Consider the following 19,786-nt stretch of genomic DNA (forward strand, 5'->3'; position numbering starts at 1 on the left):
TATGATTTCGCTGTATCATTTATTTTATTTTGCTGGTACCAGTGGAACATTCAACCTACTACTTATTTATTTTGCCAGTACCAGTTGAACGTTTCAATTCAACCTACTAATTATTTGTTTTGCTAGTACCAATTGAACAATTTCAACCTACTACTTATTTGTTTTGCTAGTACCAGTTGAACATATCAACCTACTACTTATTTGTTTTGCTAGTACCAGTTGAACACTTCAACCTACTACTTATTTGTTTTGCTAGTACTAGTTGAACGTTCCATCCTACTAATTATTTGTTTTGCGTCATTAGTAGTTAATTATACCAACTGCAGCATAGATGTGATGTACAGTTTACTTCTTGTAATTTATTTTTCTTGTTAGTCCGACTCCGACTTACTACTCAATTCATTTGATGCTGAGTTTACGTGTCTACTCCTACAGTAAAACAATAACAAAGCCCTCGGCATTCATCAGTCTAAGTACATATCTATAGTTCTTGACTCACTTGACATCGTAACGGTCCTTGATAATTTTACTGATCCGTTACCTGCTAGCATTCTTTATTGTCATAACATAACATACCTATGTATATATAAATACATGTTAAGTCGACACCAAGTTAGGTAACAGCGATTCATACCATTTCAATTGATTATAAGTATTATAACAGGTTATTTTAATCGAACAATATTTCTTTTAGGACATAAGGTCCCTAAAAATTTATACAACTATACCGACTTAATATGCAGGTTTCTCAATAGGTTTCCTTATGTAAAAATATCTTAGTAATTACACAACTAAGTAGGTAGGTATATTTTAAGTATGAACGGCAAATACACAACAACTCATAATAATCGTGATTTCCGCGAAGATAGTTTGATTATTTACCCTTTATATCATATGAATTCTAATATACGGTTTTGAGTCAGAAAATAAACCATGTACCAACTGTATTTGTAACACGCAAACCATCAGCATATTCGTTTCTGTCACTTCATGGAAAAATTAATACACCGGTGCCACATCATTCTAATAATGCAACATGAGTACATTATTTTTTGTAGGATTTTCCCAATTATTGATCTATCTTGCATTGATTGCACTTTTGGATTTACAATTGGTAACCAGGCTCACGAACAGTAGCTACTGTCAAAGAGTTAGTGTAATAAGCAAGCGCATATTTCTTCTTTGCTTGGTAAACATTCCTCCCGAGCTACCTACCATCAATTACTCACTAAATAGTTGTAAAGTTAACTACTGTTCTTATGTAAACAGTCGACAAAATCAACTGTGCATATACATAATTGTTTTTATTAACATTGATTGTAAACAAAACTATAAAATTAGGTATTTATATTTATTATTATTGGGGTGGTATCGGGCCTTTGAGTGTCACGTCGACCACGTATTGATCTATGGTGACGGCCCTTTAAAGTTCATTACTAATGCCCGTTGCATCCAGAAAATTACAGATGCTTTGGGCCGTAACGTTCTGTACATCATAGGGTTGCAATACATGTCGCCCTAAGTAGGTATAAAATTAGGTATAGGTACAAGATCTACCTTTTTACAGTTTTGCACTAATATTTAAATTCTGCACTAGTTTCTTTAATACTCCTCTGACGTGAGTTTGGAATTTCATAACCTAGTTACGTAACAAAGTCGTTGCAATTTTAATATTTCCGTATTATGTACAACCGTACGTCACTCGTTACAATATCACCTCGCCCAAACTTTTGTATTGCCTGAATACAATCGGGAGCTCGGGAGCAAATGGACAACTACGGTAGCTATTAGGTTAGGATTTCCATACCTTAGGTATTTTGTTTTTTTTTCCGCCACCGTTACCTTTTCTTTTCGTAATTTTTTTTTTTGGTGATGTTTTATCCTCGTCGCCATTTGTGACGTCCAGGCGCCGTTGTGTACTGGGTGACCAAATGAAACAACTGTTATCGCTTGTGCACTCCGCAGCCACGCGCACGCCATGACACTTCCCTATGGAGTGAAGCTAGCGGGTAGCTGCGTCGTACTGTTTATTGTGTAACCGTCACAATTACAAATATTGAAAATACCACAAAACAATTGGAATTGAAAAAGAAGAGGTAGTTAGTATATTTTATTTATAGGTATTTAACACCTTTATCTTGTTTAGACTCTGATCTCAAAATAGCAAATAGCAGACCGGATCCAACCAGACAGAACAAATAATATGCTGAACCTCAGCGAATTCCATAAAAAAAAATAGGTGAATAACGTCAGTTGAATACCTAGACAATAAAGACATAACATTAAAAAGGTGTAATCTATATTGCGATCCTTTAAAAGGGCAGTTGTGTGAGCAGCGCTACACCGCGTAAGATCCAGTGGTCAGGAGGCATGCTGGTGGGCAGCCGCATGAACAGGATGTAGTTGGTGGAGTGGCCCGTGGTGGACAGCACGCCGCGCCGCTCGCCCGTCTTGTACAGCGGGCAGTTGTAGAACTCTTCCTGAGGGATGTCCGAGCTCTTTATAGGAATGAGCCATACCTGAAACACGACAAAAATAGAATATCATCAAGTCACATTGAGGATGTTGGCTGTCGGTGTGTAGCGAAAGGATAATGCTTTCATCTTAGCAACGTCAAAAAATTGTGTACTTGCGTAGTAGATATACATAAAAGCCGAGGGGTAGATACAAAAGTAATAATTTTAATGTGTTTAATACCGGTGGGAATGTGTCGTAGAGGACCTTCGGGAACGATTCGTCTACGTAGTAGTCCTCCATGTTCCAACGCGCACCCTCCATGAACAGCCCTTGGATGTACACGCCTTCCTCAGGCCGCTCCTTGAGTTCGAATGTACGCTGCACCTGTGTAATTGACGAAGAATAATGTAATATGCACGTCAAGGTGACATGGGAAATAACATTAATGCCCTATTTTCACAAGGTCCAGTCCCACATCGAAACAACAAATAAATAATGTATTTATCCTCGTCCTTTGCGTTGCGTTATCGGGTAAAAATGCGCCATTTATTTTGTTGGTATATGTACCTCATAGTAGTTAGAAGCGCTAGTGGCCTAGCGGTAAGAGCGTGCGATTTGCAATCCGGAGGTCGCGGGTTCAAACCCCGGCTCGTACCAATGAGTTTTTCGGAACTGTACGAAATATCATTTGATATTTACCAGTCGCTTTTCGGTGAAGGAAAACATCGTGAGGAAACCGGACTAATCCCAATACGGGCCTAGTTTACCCTCTGGGTTGGATGGTCAGATGGCAGTCGCTTTCATAAAAACTAGTGCCCACGCCAATTACTGGGATTAGTCGCCTAGCGGACCCCAGACTCCCATGAGCCGTGGCAAAATGCCGGGACAACGCGAGGAAGATGATGTACCTCATAGTGGAAAGCGAGCTGGTCGATGGGTATCTTGTACTTGCGCGCATAACTCTGCTGCGCGGCGGTGAGGAACGCCTGCGGGAAGTAGAAACCCGACAGCCAGAACACCACCGGCGGCCCGTTCGCGTGCCAGTGCTGCACAGATGGTAAACGTGTTTACAACAAAAATTTATCAAAACGGAGAAATAATGCCTGGTGGAAGACTGGTATGATTCTTGCATTGCATAATAAATAATTGCACTCACAACACTTTTCACTTGTGATAGCTAACAAAATAAGCATACTTGTAACGTCATAATCGTCCCTATTGGCGTTGCCGTAGTCGGATAAATTTTACCTGTAAAAACGCTAGTCGAGCCAGAAGATCGTCGACGTACGCCGCGAACGGCTTGAGAGACGGGTAGCTTTTGCCGGCCCACAACGCCGGTATGCGCCCGCGGACCATGCTCGTCAGCACCTCCTCCGTTACGTCCGTGAGCACACTCACACCTGTGTCAACGATTATTGTAAGATTTGTAAGTATTCATTCATACATAGTTTAAGCTCCTAAGTTGTTCAAGCATTGGTAATGGCTGTAGGTATTATCATGCCGCGATCAGAAAGGGATTAGAAATAACAGATTTCCATACACTTACGTCAAAATCAATATGGATTGACAGCTATCTCAATCCCTTTCTAATCGCGATTCAGTAATACCTTGCACAGCGCCAATAACAGCTCGAGAGCTAGTCCGGACGATGTTGACAAGGCGCTCGAAGCGCGCCGCCTCCTGGATGACCACGATAGACATGGGAGACATCTCGGCCGGCTTGAGGTCGCCCTCGTGCGACGGACCCGATAGGATCTTAGCAGGTAATCGCGCCAGCACATTTTCAGCTATCGCCATAGCCTGCTCCTCCGGCGTTTCGCCGCCACCTCCACCGGCCATAGTGTCCTATAAACGCATATCAAAAATTTATTAATGATTTAGAATGAGTGACTACTTACTGTAAAGTCGTTCTAAATATGAAGCATTTTATATCGTTCCAATTTCTTATGGCTGATTTTATTGATTTTATTTGTCTACCGTGGAGTTGGCGCATCCAAAACGCCCTGCGATGCAGTGCAGCCCTCCAGCTGGGGAGACAGCATTGAAGCGGATCTGCGGCAGCTTCAAGCCGATAATTAGCAGGAAGCGGCGCCGGGTCGAGAAAAGTGGCGAACCTACTCTTATTTCGGAGGCCAAGACCCTCTTTGGGTAGCTGAGCTACATTAGTTAGTTAGTTGATTTTACTGCTTACCAAATATTTCTTGTGAAGATCCTTGTTGCATGTGGATGATAATTAGTTTATTATACAAGCAGTATATTTATGTCTGAATATGTCAACATGCATGTGATTTTTATTTTAAAGTGATATACAGTTATATTATATCGGAAAATAGATATCATTGTGAGGTCACTTACCAAACGATCCTTGAGTGGCGATCCGGCAAATGAATGAAAAATAAGAAAAATTTTGTTTTCTACAATCTACGTACACATACCTATACATACTAAATACAATGTTTATAACCCGCGTTTCTAATTATGGCTTATAATACATGCGCTTCATATCTGATAATATTGCGACAAATTTAACTAGAAGGTAACTAAGCTAACTAAAATGTTTGAATAATTTTTAGATACAGCCTATTGTTATTATAAATTTATTTATAAATCAACTACGGTGAGCTGCGTTCGAGTGTACCTGCGTCAATATGGCGGTGTTGAGCAATTCATTGGCCTCGCGGAAGTGCTTGGTGATGTCAGCGTTGGCGTGGAAGCCGAATACTCCAGGCGGCGTGGCCACCGGCAGGGAGCGCGCGAACGCGATAAAGTCCGCGTGCTCCTTCAGGTCCGGTATATAGTACGTGCCTAGGAAGTACATATTTTAAGATCTTCATCCGAAAGAATAAAATATCACTATACAATCATAATGTAATGAGAGAGCACCTAAAACCAGAGGAAGGTATTCCGGAGAGAGTATTAAGGCCAAAAAGTGTGTCAAAATAAGGCAAACTAGAGGATCATCGCATCCCATTTGGATTAAGGGAGCAACAACGTTATTAGTATAAATCGATATGTTAAAACTCTAAATAGTGCGAGTGAGACACAGTCCTCTGCAGCCCTGTTGTAATATTATATGTATCTTTCGGACAGTTTTTTCTAGTTTCCAATGATCACCCTTATCGCCGCCGGATAAGATTCAATTTCTATTATAAAAAATGTATTTTTTTTTAATAAAATATGGAAAAATTTAACGCAGCCCAGTTGGTTAAGATTAAGAGCGGTGTTCCAAAAGGACGCCTGTTCGCGTCTTGCCGGAAGCGATACATTTTTTCTGTAAATATAAAATGTTTAAGTATCACTCGCAGACGTATTGTGTTACTTACCGGTAGATTCAAGTTTATATTTGTCCTCGCGAATAGTCCTGAGGTTGTAGAACTTGTACAGTATAGTGTTCAGGCAGCGGCGGTCCCAGTCGTCGGTGACGCGCCCGCCATAATTACATTCCCCCGTCAAATATCGCAGCGCCACGAATTGCACGTCCTGACACAACATCTATTATCAGCTTCTATTTCAATGAAGCCTTGACTTGATTGACTTTAGACATGTAGTGTTTTCAGAAAACTATAAAACCTACCCAAGTTGACAATCGTAGGATTCGTAGGCACATCGATTAACGCCAAATGAAAAATGTATCGGGGTCACGTGACTATTTCCATACGTTCTTTAACTTTCGATTGGCGTTTCCTATCAACGATTGTCATCTTGGCTAGACCCCAATATATTCAAGTCATCCGGCCCGGGACAAATTAGTTAGCCTGCTTAAAAAATGAGAATTACTTAACATATTCGCCGACGTTATTAAGCCCACAAATAACCTACGTGTAGACGTATTCTCAGCGAATGCGTTAAATAGTAAACTCCACAAAGTTATAGGTAATTTTATCTTTTAGGAAATAACAACATATAGTTCCTATGTAAAAAATAAAGTGTAGGCCACTAACGTCATATTCATTGAGAAACATGTTAAGCTGTGTGATACTGATGCGCAGGTCGGTCTCGTTGAACTCGTAGCGGATGTTCCAGCCCAGCGGGCCGAACTGCCGCCGCTCCTGCACCACCGCGTGGAAGAAGCACAACGCGAACAGCAGCTTCTTGAAGTTTTCTGGCTGCTTGTTGCTTTCGAACCACTCTGGGTCGTTGATCGGATCGCTCTGGTATGAACGAGCTATATTCGCTCTTAATCCTGAAATAACCAGTTGGCGTGCATTAATTATTTAGGGACCCAAAAAATAGACATTGCCTTTTATCCCAGAGACTTGTGTGTTTCAATGACCATTATTTCGTTTTAATGGTGACATTTTAGAGAGGAGGGGAGATAAAGATACATATAAAGTGATCACTTTAATCGCGAGTTACCTATCAATACCGGTTAATAAGTCTAGCGTCTCAATCGTCGATCCTACGTAATTAGAACAGGGAAAATGAAAAAGCACATTTCTTTCGCAGAAGTCATAATGGACAACATCGACGTACATATTTAATAAATAGCCACTAAATGTGTTACTTTTTAATCTTTAAAATATGTTTTTTGGTCTCACACTTTATTATCCTTTGCACTCTATTTCTGTGTGTTACTGTTTTTTACCTGTGTGTTACAAATAAATTGACGAAAAAAAAGATGATTAATTAAAAAAGTTAAAGCAAGCGACAACGTATTACCTTGCGGGGGCTCGTTAGTCATCTTGACTCCGTTTTGCAATACGTAAACAGGGAAGTGGTCGGCAGGGTACGAAGTAAGCCAAAGTCTAAAGTCCGGATTTACATTGTCTGGCGTTAAACCTTCGCATATCTGAAGAAAATAATAGGTATATTAAAGAGGAAATCGCCAAATTTATATTACCTACAGTTCTAATAGTACATTATTGCAGAGGCCGGGAAAGGGCAATTCGTGGATGAGTTTCGATTTTGTCGGCGGACGCGAAGCGGAGTCCGACAAAGAAGACGAATCCACGAATTGCTATTCCTGCCGAGGCATATATAGTGTTTTTTTCCAAACATGCGAGGAAATAAGGTAAAATAAAATATATTATACCTTTTCCAGCATTGGCATCCAACTCTTGGCGAGGTGACAGTTTTGTAACACTACCCAAGTACCCATTCTTACTCCTTCATCGATGAGCTTCACAGCGATAGGACCTTGCCCTTGACCAAGTGATAAGGAGAAAAGGCGCGACGATCCAAAGCCCTTTACAAAAATAACCATTGTTAATTTATTTCATTAATATCAGTCATTTAATTTGTATACATAGACTTCTTTTTACCTGGTCATCAGCAAATTTAAGAAGCGTTCCCATAGGATCTGACCCCGGAGTAAGAACAAACAAAAGAGGGATGCAACAGTGGGACTCCGAGTAAGAAGATCCCAAATCGAAAAGCGGCGGCTCAACGAACTGACGGCCCATTACGCCTGAAATATTAACATCCAACATCCAACTTTTGAAAATAAACATTTTAATATGTAAATCTTAAATGAAATCAATCGGTGCTTGTTTGATCCGTTGTCACTGTCACCGTCATATTTGATTGTATTTACCTTCTACAAATTTTTGAACCGCATGCACCATCATATCTAAACGCACGCAACGTAAGACCATCAATTTCTGAAAATAAAGAGAAGATTAAATGAATGCGATAAACCTAATAAAGTCGTAACCTCAAATTTAAAGAAAAGGAAACAATGCGTCAACTCAAAAATTTCCAATTTGTTGGGTTCTTATTGCATCACAATTTTTTATTCATATAATTAAATTAAATCTGTAATAAATTTTTATATAGGTACAGTCAGCGGCAAAAGTTGCTACGCGAGCGAGCTGTTCAAAATTACCTTGTCTCGCTCTTATGCTCTTAACAATAAAGTCGCGTCAAGATCATTTTGTACACCTCGCCCGCTTAGAAACTTCTGCTGCTTACTGTACCTTTGTTTAAAATTCCGAATTAGGTACAAAGGGTCAGGCTAACTGGGCATAAATGTTACAAAAAACGAATGATGAATGTATACCTACCTCAAATGGCTGTAATTTTGTTTCCCAAGGTTCAGGAAGCGGCTGGTTGTGAGGGTCTGGGGTGTCACAGTATGCTTCCCAATCACTGATATGGGCCATGAAATGATCTATTATCCCATTAAACACGTCAATCTCGTTCAATCTTTAAAAAAAAATTGAATAATTATGCTCTATTAAGGCTAACTGAGAATAATCGAATAAAACCGCTATAATTTGTATAACTACATAAATAAATACCCGTTAAAGTCAGCCCAAGCAGCTGGACTGAGAAACTGGACAGGGTTGGGAGGCAGATGCTTCGGCTGGCCTCCTCCCATCAGGAACAACACGTGATTCTGTTCTACGTTGCCCTCTGCCACCATTATAGTTATCGTTAGCAGCAGGGAGAACACCATCTTATCCTAAAATATCAAATGACACGAACTGTAGTTGTCCCTGAGTATGTTGTACCTGTCCCTACTTAGGACACTTTATATTAACTAAAAAAATAATGAGAAGTAGGTAGGGTAAAATATACTAATGACAGCCCCCTCCAATAATTGTTCTCTTCAAACATAATATGTTAAGGCAAAGGTCACTTTCCTATGTAAATAGGGGTCAATTACTGTACATAAAAAAGGAGATTAACCTTAACCTCCTGATACCAAATAGAAGTTCAAAATAGATTGTTGAATATGTATAGTTAAAAAGCCCTCGAGGCTATATATTTGAATATAATATGTTGTAGTGTGCGGAAAGAAAAGAGACGTAGAATGTATTAGTTCCCATATATTTCACGACTCTTCTCTTTCCGCACAGACTATATTCAAGCATGAACTTTCTAGTAAAATTTATATTTAGAGCTAAAAGAACCTTTTCGAATAAACTCCTGCAAATATTAGCATAGAGCGAATATGTAAAGTAAGCGCGTAGTATCGCTAGCCGTTCTTCAATCTCATCAACTTTTTCAGTGTTGTCGATAGCGCCGGTGAACAGGCCTTCGAACCATCCCAACGAGTACTGATACATGGGGTCGATGTTTGCTAATGACGCTGTAAACAATCCAAGTACAAATATGTAGTTTAACAATAGTATTTTCACTTCTTATGCTCAAAAAGTGCATCTTTATGTCGTGCGTAGACGACATAAATTTGCTTATTATGTTCTAGAGCATAAAGTAAAATCATCTATTGCGACCCTTATTGACCTAGCAATAAAGTCCAAAATCTGCCATACAAACTGCCAGCCTTGCCGGCGCGCCCGCGCCCGACCGGCGCGCTCCCGCCCGGCGTGCCTCGCGCCCCCGACCGGCCCGAATAAAATTTTCTTTAGTCTTGAATAAATACGGGTAAATAACCTAAAATATTGGATATTTTTGTATGTATATTTTCTTCGCAATCGAAGTGAAAAGCAGAGTGAAATGTCCATTTTTATCCTCGTCTACTATTTTGGTCTTCGCTTCGCTCAGACCAAAAAATTGCCTCGGGTAATAATGGGTCACTTTATGCCCTTGTTTTACAATCTACTATTTATTTACAAAAAAATGTGTTCTTCCTTGTAATTGAATAATCAGGTAACTTGTTTCGAATAAATGTCAGTAAAAATATTTTTTTCCTCTGTACAATTTTACGATTTCCAAATTCGCTACAAATATTTTTGGACAAATCAAGCCTTAACGGTTCAGATTATCAGATCTGTTCAGGTTTAGAAAATTTTATAGGCAGCAGGAAAAAATTAGAATAGGTTTGTCTGTGTAGGTACCTCTATTTATTCAATTCACTAGTGTCTAAAAGTAGACAGTAATGGTAAGAGGAAGAAGACAAAATTAAATTTACCAATGAGGAAAAACAAGTTTGTCGAGTGCTTTGCGATAGGCACGTAGTCGTCCCGCGCTATGTCAATAGCTTTCTCAGTCTCTACAGCCACCACTTGTTTCTCTTTTATTTCATTTGCCGTATCTTTCGCAGAGTTCAAAATCTAAAAACGGAAATTAAATCGATATAGGTACATCGACCAAGCTCGGTGTGGGTTGAATTTGTTATCTCTCATTTTGAGTTTCATCACTGGATACACAGTCTCATCATTTACAGACTGAACTGATTACATTTTGGCAATATCAAAGATTTATTTGATCGCTTTAAATATGTAAAACCTAAGAGTAATCTGTTCGAAGTTCGAATTGTCAGCAATTGTAGTTGGCACTTTACGGCTCCGTGTCTGAAAGTTTTACGGAGGCACGATTTTTATAAGATTTACACATCTTACGCAATTCATGAATTATCTTACTTTACACATCTTAAATAATCAATAAATTTTTGGCCAAAATATATAGAATATGCAAGCGACGATAATAATTATAATAGACTAGTGAATAAAGAAATTACAATGTGTAACGAATAATGGGTGTATGCAACATATTTAACTACAATACCGGCCAATCAGATATCACCTTTGTGTTTTTTTTTGTATAGGCATGTATAGAGTAAGCAGTTTCGGTCAGTTTGTAGATTGCACATTTTACTGGTCATATAAAAAAGTTCTACACTAAAAACTTGGAGGTGATATAGGTATTATTGGCTGGTACTGTAAATTCGTTTTCAACATACCTGGACAGCTTCTTCATCTTCCAGTAGGTGTTCTGATGTCGCCAAAACGTTTAATATTTTCTTTTCAATGTCTTGCAAAAGCCTCCTGTGTTCTGCACCTTGCGTGGTCAGATCGGATTTGGCTTGTTGGAGATCTGGCCTTTCTCTCGCTACCACGCGAGCTAGCAGTTGAGCTTCTAGACCATCTTTAGCCAACATGAAGTTGACCAAGGTCACACGCACGCCCACTTCGGGTAAATAATGAGGATTTGCTAACTTTGTACTAATGTAGAGCCTACAAAAGAAATTAATTATTGAATGTTCGTTGCGAAATAAACGACACTAAATTACTCAGATTTAAAAACCTCACTTGAATTCCTTGCTGTATTCAACAATGGTGTCCCCTATTTTTATGCATAGAGCGCCTCCTTGCCGGAAAGTTTGCTGTTGAAGAAGAGGTTCCAGCATGGGATCCAATTCCTCTAAAACGTTTTCTAACAATACCTGCGGAAAATATTACTGTCTCAATAATCCATTTAGAAAAGTTAATAATAAATTTTCTTACTAAATTTAGTACTGTTAGTATATTTAGACCAATCATTTTGTTTACTTTTTCTACCCTACCAACCAACATAGAGCGATATTCTCTCCAAACCTACATATTGGGAACAAATCACTGCATATTATAAAACCGCAGCCATATAGAGAATGAGGATGCGTAACGCATCCAATGTTTATAACGATTTTTGCTTCTATTAATACGCAATAACGAGGTGCGGGCTAGCATTGTGACGACTTATAGTTCAGGAGTAAATGAACTTTTGGACGCCAATGACCGATATATCCGCACCGTAGGTTCAACGCCAAAGGCAGATTAATCGGTCACAGACTACAGAGCAACATCGACCACGTGCATATACATAAAGTTCAACTTCAGTTTGACACTTCAATGATGTGGCGTCTGAGTGACAACTTTTGTGTTTGGCACGGCGTGGAAAAGGTTAATAATAGTTTGGGTAACGGATTTACCGGCTGTCCAAATTGCACCGCATTTTCCAACACTCTGCCAAGGTCCGCTTGAGTCATTCTTACTACGCTCAAGTTGTTGGGCTTCTCCATATTCTTGATCCAGCGATTCGCCTGGCCCTGCGGGTCGATCATAAGTGGCCAGCGACGGGCTGTCCTGTAATTTAACACAGTTTTACAACAAACAAGTGTTCATCTCAAAATAAAATACTCAGATCATGCATATACAAGAATTGTATAACCAGCTGAAAGTGCTGAAACCACTCAATAATTTAAAAGTAAGCCAATAAGCAAGTCGCACGCCAGGCACACTTTTGGAGAGTTAATGCTGCTATGCCATATAATTTTTAATGCTGCTGTAGTTTATACCATAATCAAAAATTAATTATATTTAATGCTGCTATAATTCATAGCAAAATGACAGTCCAAGAAACGAAAACGAATAGGCCTAAGAGATTGAAGAAGGAGATTTCCTTACATGATAATAATGGCGCTCTCAACACTGAAGTCATCAGCCGGCAAACCGTCTATGTTCCACTGCTGAATGGTAACCGGCTCGCCCAGTGATTTGATAAGACTGTAGTTCAGAGTGCATACAATTCCGCAGTCGTGACATACTTGCGCCCATTTTTTAATCTGCATGTTGGACATTTTAATAACTTATTTACTTAGGACAATTTAGTATATTTATTATTACCTTTTAATAAGTTATAAGATAAAATAATAGGTTCTGTAAATCCAACAAAGCTGAAGCCAAATCACTTTAAACATACCTGTTCAATCCGAAAACTAGCTGTGAATGGACCTAGATAAGCGATTATACCCGCGGCAATAAGAATGTCACCTGCAAAAAATAATTCCAGTCACTGTCATTTCTACATTTGTACCTCTGCTCACACAACATTATGTCTACCCGTTACCGAATACCCATACCCGTTAAGGTATTATAAGTTGCTCGTAGATCTTTGGCAATTTGTGTCCATCTCGTTTTCTCTCCTCCTAGACCTGATATAAGCATTTTGGCCCGATACAACTTGTTACTGCAGTCCATCACTTCGTCATCGAGTTTCTTTTGTTGGCGACTTTGTTCCGCTAATGCGTCTTCTAATGATTTCAGTTTGAGTTGAATCTAAAAAATATGCATAGAAAAGTGACAAAGTGAAAGTAAAATGAAAGTTTCGCTTCCTGTTGAAAGTTTTGCTTATAATTAAAAAAAAATCCTGTGAAAGCAGATGTTACACGAGAGCGGGTTTTCAATTCATGCCTGAAAGATTATCTTCCTCGGTTTAAAAATGTAATGTGTAGGAGACGACTGTAGTTGTGCGTGATTTACGAAATACCGCTCAGTGGTGCTAACTGCTAACGCAGTCGAGATTGCTGCGGATCTGCACGCCACTTCGGCACCTATGTGAACTAGACAGAGCTATAGGCTATACGCAAATTTTGCGATGTCCCGCTCGCCCACCAGAACAGCAAGCGTATTCATATCCAATATGAAGGCTGCTTAGGTAGGGTAACAGCACCAGTGACCAGCCAGGTACCAGTAGTCAGCCTTTTGAGTAGTTTATTGGTCATAAATATCTGGTATATTCGTTTAAACAAATCGCGAGTACTCAAATAGGAGCTTTGATTCCTTATTGGTTAATACGTCACACGACAGGTGCGGTGAGGGAACGGGGGGAAGAAATATACTCGTTCATACAGGTGCTGTTTGTCGACGAGTGCAATAGTGTCATGTCCGCCATATTTTTTACTGCACGTGGTGTTCTCTTAACAGGCAAGAAAAACTATGTTTTAATGTTAAAAGTTATTGTTTTTGTTAATGATTGGTTTATTTATTAGTTTATCTATTAAATTGCATTATATTTGAATGAAAATATCAATATTTCACTTATAAATTGAGGAGGCTGGCCACTGGATAACACTTTTTTCCAAAGAATCCAGTGCCCAGCCCCCAACGGCTGACCTTTGGGTTATTCGTTTATTTTATTATTTTCGAGCCAATGCGACCGTTAGGACCGTTAAATTTACATTTTCAAATTTAGTTAGGCATGCCCTAGTCAATTTAAAGTAAAACCCAGTAGTCAGCCGCATTTGAAATAACGTTTTAATGCGGCTGAGCACTGGGTTTCGCGGATCCAGTACTCAGCCATTGACCTTGCTTGGTACGTCGCCGCCAAAAATATGTCCACATTTTAAAACCCTATCTCATTGAAATAAGGTTCAAAAGTGTATACATATTTTTGACGTTAACTATACATAACTATCATTTTGTTTTTTCCTGGTCGGTAGATGACTTTGTTTATTAATTATAATTAGATCTGCATAGACTCGATTAATTATTTTTTACCGAATACCTACTAGGAACAAAATTATATATTACCTGATTTACCTCGTTAATTTTTGACGGATTAATTATTAGAAAATAAATATTGCGATTCTTAGTTTGCAAGAATAGTGTTAGTTAATTAAGTACCTATGGCCAACAAATTTCGTGTCATAAGAATTGTATGTACCTACCTATAAGATTTTTTTATTAAATAAGTAAACAAGTAGTTAAGTAATACATATATGGAAAAAAATATAAACTAAATTTAAAAACTACAACTAACTATAATAACTAAAATTATAAAAAAAATTGATATTATTTTAACATCGTTGATTTTGATTTATGCAAAAAATTATAAACTAAAATTAAAAACTACAACTAACCACTACAATAACGATAACAAAAATTATAAAGAAAAAATAAATGTTATAATATCGTTGATTTTGATATAAATATTAGTGATTTTAATCTAATTATTATGAATAGTTTATATAGGCTGAGTACTGGGTACACAGAGGCTGCTTACTGGATTTTGGAGGCTGACTACTGGAGAAAAGTGCCACTTTTTGTTTAAACTTAATTAGAGATATTATAAAGATGATTGTTATTTTTTAAAATATTTTGTTTTAAAACTATGATAAACAATTGATCTAACCATGCCATTTGTTTAATTATCCGACTAATCCTGTAGAAATGCCGAACGTTCAAACTTAAAAAAGTCGTTATAAGGCTGACTACTGGTGCCTTTACCCTAGTAAGAAACTGCAATATTTACCGCCCTGAGTTGGGCCTGTTTGACAGCAAGAGCGGCCATGGCTTTGTCATAGACGGCCTGTGCGGCAGCGAGTCTCTGCTTCTTCGGTGCCACCACCTTGGCCACTTTGTCGTACTTTGTCATGGCTATTACCCACTTGCACATGCCTGCAACACAACAACACGTCGTGCTAACAGGCGAATTTACGATTATGCATCAGGCCCTCAACTTTCAGGATATTAGACAAATTATGTTTACCCTCAGCAGCGACGGAGACGGCTCGGATCTTCTCTGGCACAAACCCCTCGTCCTGCATGACCGTCTTCATGAGCTTGGCCATCACGGCCGGCGGGATGTTGTCCTTGTCGTAGTTCTGCAGACCCTCCAGGAACTTGATGTCGTTTAGGAGCTTCTTTGATGGGCCCCAATAATCTTCTATCGTCCCTACCCCCGAGGGATTGGGAATCTTATCTGGTTTCATTTCCTGAAGAATAGGCATTGTAAAATAGGTATGTTTCAGATATAGTTTATTGAATATATGTATAACTCGTTTGATAGGTTATGTGTGGTCATTAGTTATGGTGCATATTGCATTAACCACTCATAACCATTTTATCGGCCAGCAATTTTTTATGAAGAGAGCTCGAAAATTTCAAGTGTGATTATGTGGCATTCTATACTTATCTAAAACAAGCTCAGTGGACAAACCGAAAAACCGTGCACTATTTATAAACACTTCTACGTGCTGTTTACAAAACTTTTTGACTTACGGGGTCGTCCTGGGCAAGAAGCATAGAAATAAATAAGCAAAACAGACTTTGAAAAGAGTATATGCAAAACACAAACAACCAAACGTTCTCTTTAGTCAATTCAAGAAAATACCCAAGTTTTCGGGGTTTTATTAATGGACCTTTTAACAGGCATGATGCACATGCGCGTCCAGCACCTATGGACGGTTTACGCAGTAATGCAAGTCGGTATAGTTTGATAACAGCTACATGCACAGTATGCACAATGCACATAGCACACGTAATGTTACTTATAAACGGAGATAAGGATAATTATCCTAATATCGTAGAAACACCTTAAATAATGCTAATATAACAGGGTGCAACACGAGCAAATAATTAAAACATAAATTGTACCTACTCCTCAAACGATGATACTTTTATTCAATAAAAAATATGAATACTCTAGACTTCACATTTTTCATACAAATTAACCGGCTTAAAGGGCCGGTTTAAACTGCCATAGAATTTTTATCGAGTGTGCTTGTGTCGCCGCCGATATGAAGTTAAACGAAGTTTTGTCTTATATTATATATCAGACTGCGGCGAAATGAGCTGGACACTATATGTCTTATATATGTATCTGTCTACGGCGGTTAAATGGTTAAATATTATCTTTAATGTACGCCATCATCATTATTCATGGTAATTGACGGTGCTTGTCACGCTTTTAACATGACAAAATTCGCAATAAATTGCGTTTTCGATTAAACTTAAAATCTAAACATGTTAAGTTATTTTTAAAAGCCGCTGATCAAAATGTTGGTCGATTTGAGGAGTACATCCTACAGTTAAATTTTTTGCTCCTGTTACAGGCCAAACCCGATATATGTACCCGAAGTATGCTGTACTTTACCAAATTTTAGATTCATAATAATCACGGCACAATAAAACAAGTATTTCTCCTCGGAGATGTCTGACATGTTATTTTTTTTTCAAAGAAATTCCACTAATTTTTTCCTAATTTTATAAGTTTTACAAACGGGTTACGTCTGACGAGATGACAAAGTTCTGAGACACTGACTTCACCAAATGTCCAAATGTGGGAAGAATATGATGTTACCTTTAAAATACAAATAGCTTCCATAACTAGTTTGATGCCTCTCGGCGGGCTCTTCATGGTCTTGATGAAAGTGATATCCTGAGGAGTTAAGGTATCCAAGGCTGCCAGAGCAGAATTGAGAATCGGCATGGCCTCGGCTAGATCCGCGTCGCACTCATCTTTTATACCTTGAGCTTCTGCCGCCTAATGAACAAAAAAATCTTTTTGAATCCGAAAATAAATTTAAAAAAATCTGAAATGCAGTTGAGCACCGTACGCCATAGTTACTAACATAGTCATTAAGTACCAACGCGCCAGATCATGATTCATGATCAACCAGATTCAATTAGGTAGGTACTTACATGTGTAATAAATTGCAGAAATTATCTATTTCTTCACAAACCTGCTTTTCCGCAGCTGCCTGGTCCACTAATACATCAGCCTCAACCAATGCAACTCCTTCTTTCTCCTTTTCCACTTTAGCCGTGGTTTCCGCCACAGCTGCAGCACCAGCAGCCAATTTCGGCTGGAGCACTACTAAAGCCTCCTGAAGTACTGCTACTTGTTGTGCGGCGACGGCAAGCTGGTCTAATCCGGTCAGGTATCGCTTCTCACCCATAAGTAGCTCCCTGTTCGTGGTAAAATATTACATTTAATAGGTATTATGAAGGCCTCAACAAGAGTTCAAACCGTTTGCTGTACTTATATATTTCTTGTGCTTACGTTCGCTTCTTAGTCAGTAGCGCTTTAAACATGTTAATGAGCTCGAGGTAGGCGGTAGGCGTGACGTAGTTATACCGCTTCAGCCGCAGAAGGAAGGCACGTGTAAGTTCTTGCGTGTCCGTGTGGAACACTTGGCATAGTTTGATGGCGGTCTCCCGCTCCAGGTCTGTTAGTTCTATGTCCTTTAAGAATCGTGTCGCCACCGCTAGTAAGGCATCTGGAGGCCATTCCTAAAACGAGAAAATGATGGTATCGTCTTGGGTCGTCCCATTCATTTTTCATTAAGTTCTTAAATTAGGTAGTCCTATTCTGCTTTCGTCACCCAATCTACATTCGTCACAATCGTCGGAGGCTTTCAATGTAGAATGGGTGACGAAAGCAGAATAGGACTAATTTATGAACTTGACGAAAAACGAATAGGACGACCCAAGACAATGCCAAATGATCCTTGGACATACTACACCATCGCGCACATTACCTAATACAGTATCACAATAATTGCCTCTCACAAATATTTGCTCCATGGATTTAGTTACGCTTCTGAAGTTCTAATATGATATTTATTACGTCGGCTACAATTTGTAATGCTATTCGACATTATCTCCAATGATACCTGGAACCAGTCAATGGTGCAGCAGTTGACAAGCGCGGGAAACTTGCGGATGCGTGTTCGCAGCGAGGTGCCGGCTGGCGACATGGCCAGCACGATGTGCAGCTGATCACGCACGATCGACACGAAGTATGCGTACAATGCTGTAGGCGTGCCGTCCGTTTGCAGCGACCTATCTCTCTGTCTGTCAATCTAAAACAAACGGATTCGACTCAGACGAAGTTCTATTACCAGTTATACTAGGTACTATTTTTACCATCACATAAAAATGCTACTTACGACTCTCATCTTTTCACACAATTCTGCTTTTTCATCAGCACCAAATATATTAGGCACCTCTCCCGAATTTAGCATGTTATTTACATCTTCTAGAAAGCCTTCCTCTTTAATCTGTAGTTTAAGGCAAAAGGTTAGTTTGTAATTTTCAAAATGAGTAGAATTTACTTGAATCTCCACACTTTGGTTACTCACCTGAGATTCAATAAACAGGAACACCATCAACAAATCAGGAGTGCTTGATTTCTTAAGTAAAGTTTTCAAGTCCTCTCGCCATTCAGTTTTGCCGTAAGTTCGACTCATTTCAACCTATAATAAAATTTGGAATGATACGAAAGAATGTCCATATGGACCAAAAGCCCTCGCTTTTGCATCTCAAAATATAATATAATATATTATTATAACCATGCATACATTACATCTCTATAGTAATATGATGTCAATGCCATTGTAAGTTTTATAATGCCTTGGGAAAAATGGCTTTTTTGCAAAATATTTTTATTTTTAACTTGACTTTATGATCACTTACTTGGAAAAGATCGTAGTCATTGATATGAGCTGCCAGGCGTGTAAGAGATTGCCTCCCTGAACCGCCGAGTCCAACCAGTAACCCATGCGAGCGGGGTTGCGCCAGGACGCGGCAAATTCTCGACACATGCTCAATGGCAAATCTGTTTTTCAAATTATATTAATCATTAGAATATAACGTACCCGCAGCAGCAGTCTCATTCCCTTGGCCATACCTATTCGCAAATTCCCAGGAGATTCCGCTAAGCAGTTTTGGTTGTAGATAGAGCTTGGCACGGGTTACACATTCATCAAAAATTAGACGCTAATAAAGCGAAATCTCCTGAGAATTTGCGAATATGTATGGCCAGGGGAATGAGATTTCTGGATAATGTCCCACCTATGTACGACGGCGGCTGTTACTTATGGTAATTAAACAATAAACAATTATAAACGCACCTAAACAACACGAGATTCATCGGCTTTTTGGACATATTGTTGAACTCTACTAGAAAGGCGTCAACTGTCGAGTTCAGATGTTCCATATTAGTTGTCTCCATATAAAACCGCGTGTCTACCTTAGGATTTGCGAAATCGCAATAGATCAAGTTTCGCAGATGATAATCGGTTATCTGTAAATAAACAAAACAAACTACAATATTATAGAACACTAACAAAATAATGTTATGCATGAAATAAAACTATTAA

The 19,786-nt window shown here is 38.9% G+C and overlaps 1 protein-coding gene across 1 annotated transcript in view; it reads right to left on the minus strand.

The window, feature by feature from the left end:
* Positions 1 to 2,253: 2,253 nt before the first annotated feature.
* The window catches only part of LOC134647857 (dynein axonemal heavy chain 7-like), a 34,793-nt gene continuing 17,260 nt past the window's right edge, over positions 2,254 to 19,786 (minus strand). Inside the window, exons 37-68 of the mRNA XM_063502193.1 lie at positions 19,538 to 19,710; positions 19,101 to 19,242; positions 18,767 to 18,880; positions 18,575 to 18,685; positions 18,299 to 18,487; positions 17,686 to 17,915; positions 17,366 to 17,591; positions 16,984 to 17,166; positions 15,391 to 15,616; positions 15,154 to 15,299; positions 12,983 to 13,178; positions 12,823 to 12,893; positions 12,528 to 12,685; positions 12,053 to 12,206; positions 11,394 to 11,527; positions 11,045 to 11,318; positions 10,274 to 10,415; positions 9,312 to 9,490; positions 8,697 to 8,860; positions 8,460 to 8,601; positions 7,991 to 8,057; positions 7,719 to 7,864; positions 7,490 to 7,642; positions 7,117 to 7,246; positions 6,399 to 6,640; positions 5,781 to 5,937; positions 5,096 to 5,262; positions 4,065 to 4,302; positions 3,706 to 3,857; positions 3,366 to 3,503; positions 2,698 to 2,841; positions 2,254 to 2,519 (exon numbers count right to left, since the gene is read on the minus strand). Of these exons, the coding sequence (XP_063358263.1) occupies positions 2,313 to 2,519; positions 2,698 to 2,841; positions 3,366 to 3,503; positions 3,706 to 3,857; positions 4,065 to 4,302; positions 5,096 to 5,262; positions 5,781 to 5,937; positions 6,399 to 6,640; positions 7,117 to 7,246; positions 7,490 to 7,642; positions 7,719 to 7,864; positions 7,991 to 8,057; positions 8,460 to 8,601; positions 8,697 to 8,860; positions 9,312 to 9,490; positions 10,274 to 10,415; positions 11,045 to 11,318; positions 11,394 to 11,527; positions 12,053 to 12,206; positions 12,528 to 12,685; positions 12,823 to 12,893; positions 12,983 to 13,178; positions 15,154 to 15,299; positions 15,391 to 15,616; positions 16,984 to 17,166; positions 17,366 to 17,591; positions 17,686 to 17,915; positions 18,299 to 18,487; positions 18,575 to 18,685; positions 18,767 to 18,880; positions 19,101 to 19,242; positions 19,538 to 19,710 (5,295 nt within the window). The 3' untranslated portion in view covers positions 2,254 to 2,312. The remainder of the gene's footprint in view (positions 2,520 to 2,697; positions 2,842 to 3,365; positions 3,504 to 3,705; positions 3,858 to 4,064; positions 4,303 to 5,095; positions 5,263 to 5,780; positions 5,938 to 6,398; positions 6,641 to 7,116; positions 7,247 to 7,489; positions 7,643 to 7,718; positions 7,865 to 7,990; positions 8,058 to 8,459; positions 8,602 to 8,696; positions 8,861 to 9,311; positions 9,491 to 10,273; positions 10,416 to 11,044; positions 11,319 to 11,393; positions 11,528 to 12,052; positions 12,207 to 12,527; positions 12,686 to 12,822; positions 12,894 to 12,982; positions 13,179 to 15,153; positions 15,300 to 15,390; positions 15,617 to 16,983; positions 17,167 to 17,365; positions 17,592 to 17,685; positions 17,916 to 18,298; positions 18,488 to 18,574; positions 18,686 to 18,766; positions 18,881 to 19,100; positions 19,243 to 19,537; positions 19,711 to 19,786) is intronic.

The sequence above is a fragment of the Cydia amplana genome, chromosome 5 (genome assembly GCF_948474715.1).
Source record: "Cydia amplana chromosome 5, ilCydAmpl1.1, whole genome shotgun sequence".
Lineage (NCBI taxonomy): Eukaryota > Metazoa > Arthropoda > Insecta > Lepidoptera > Tortricidae > Cydia > Cydia amplana.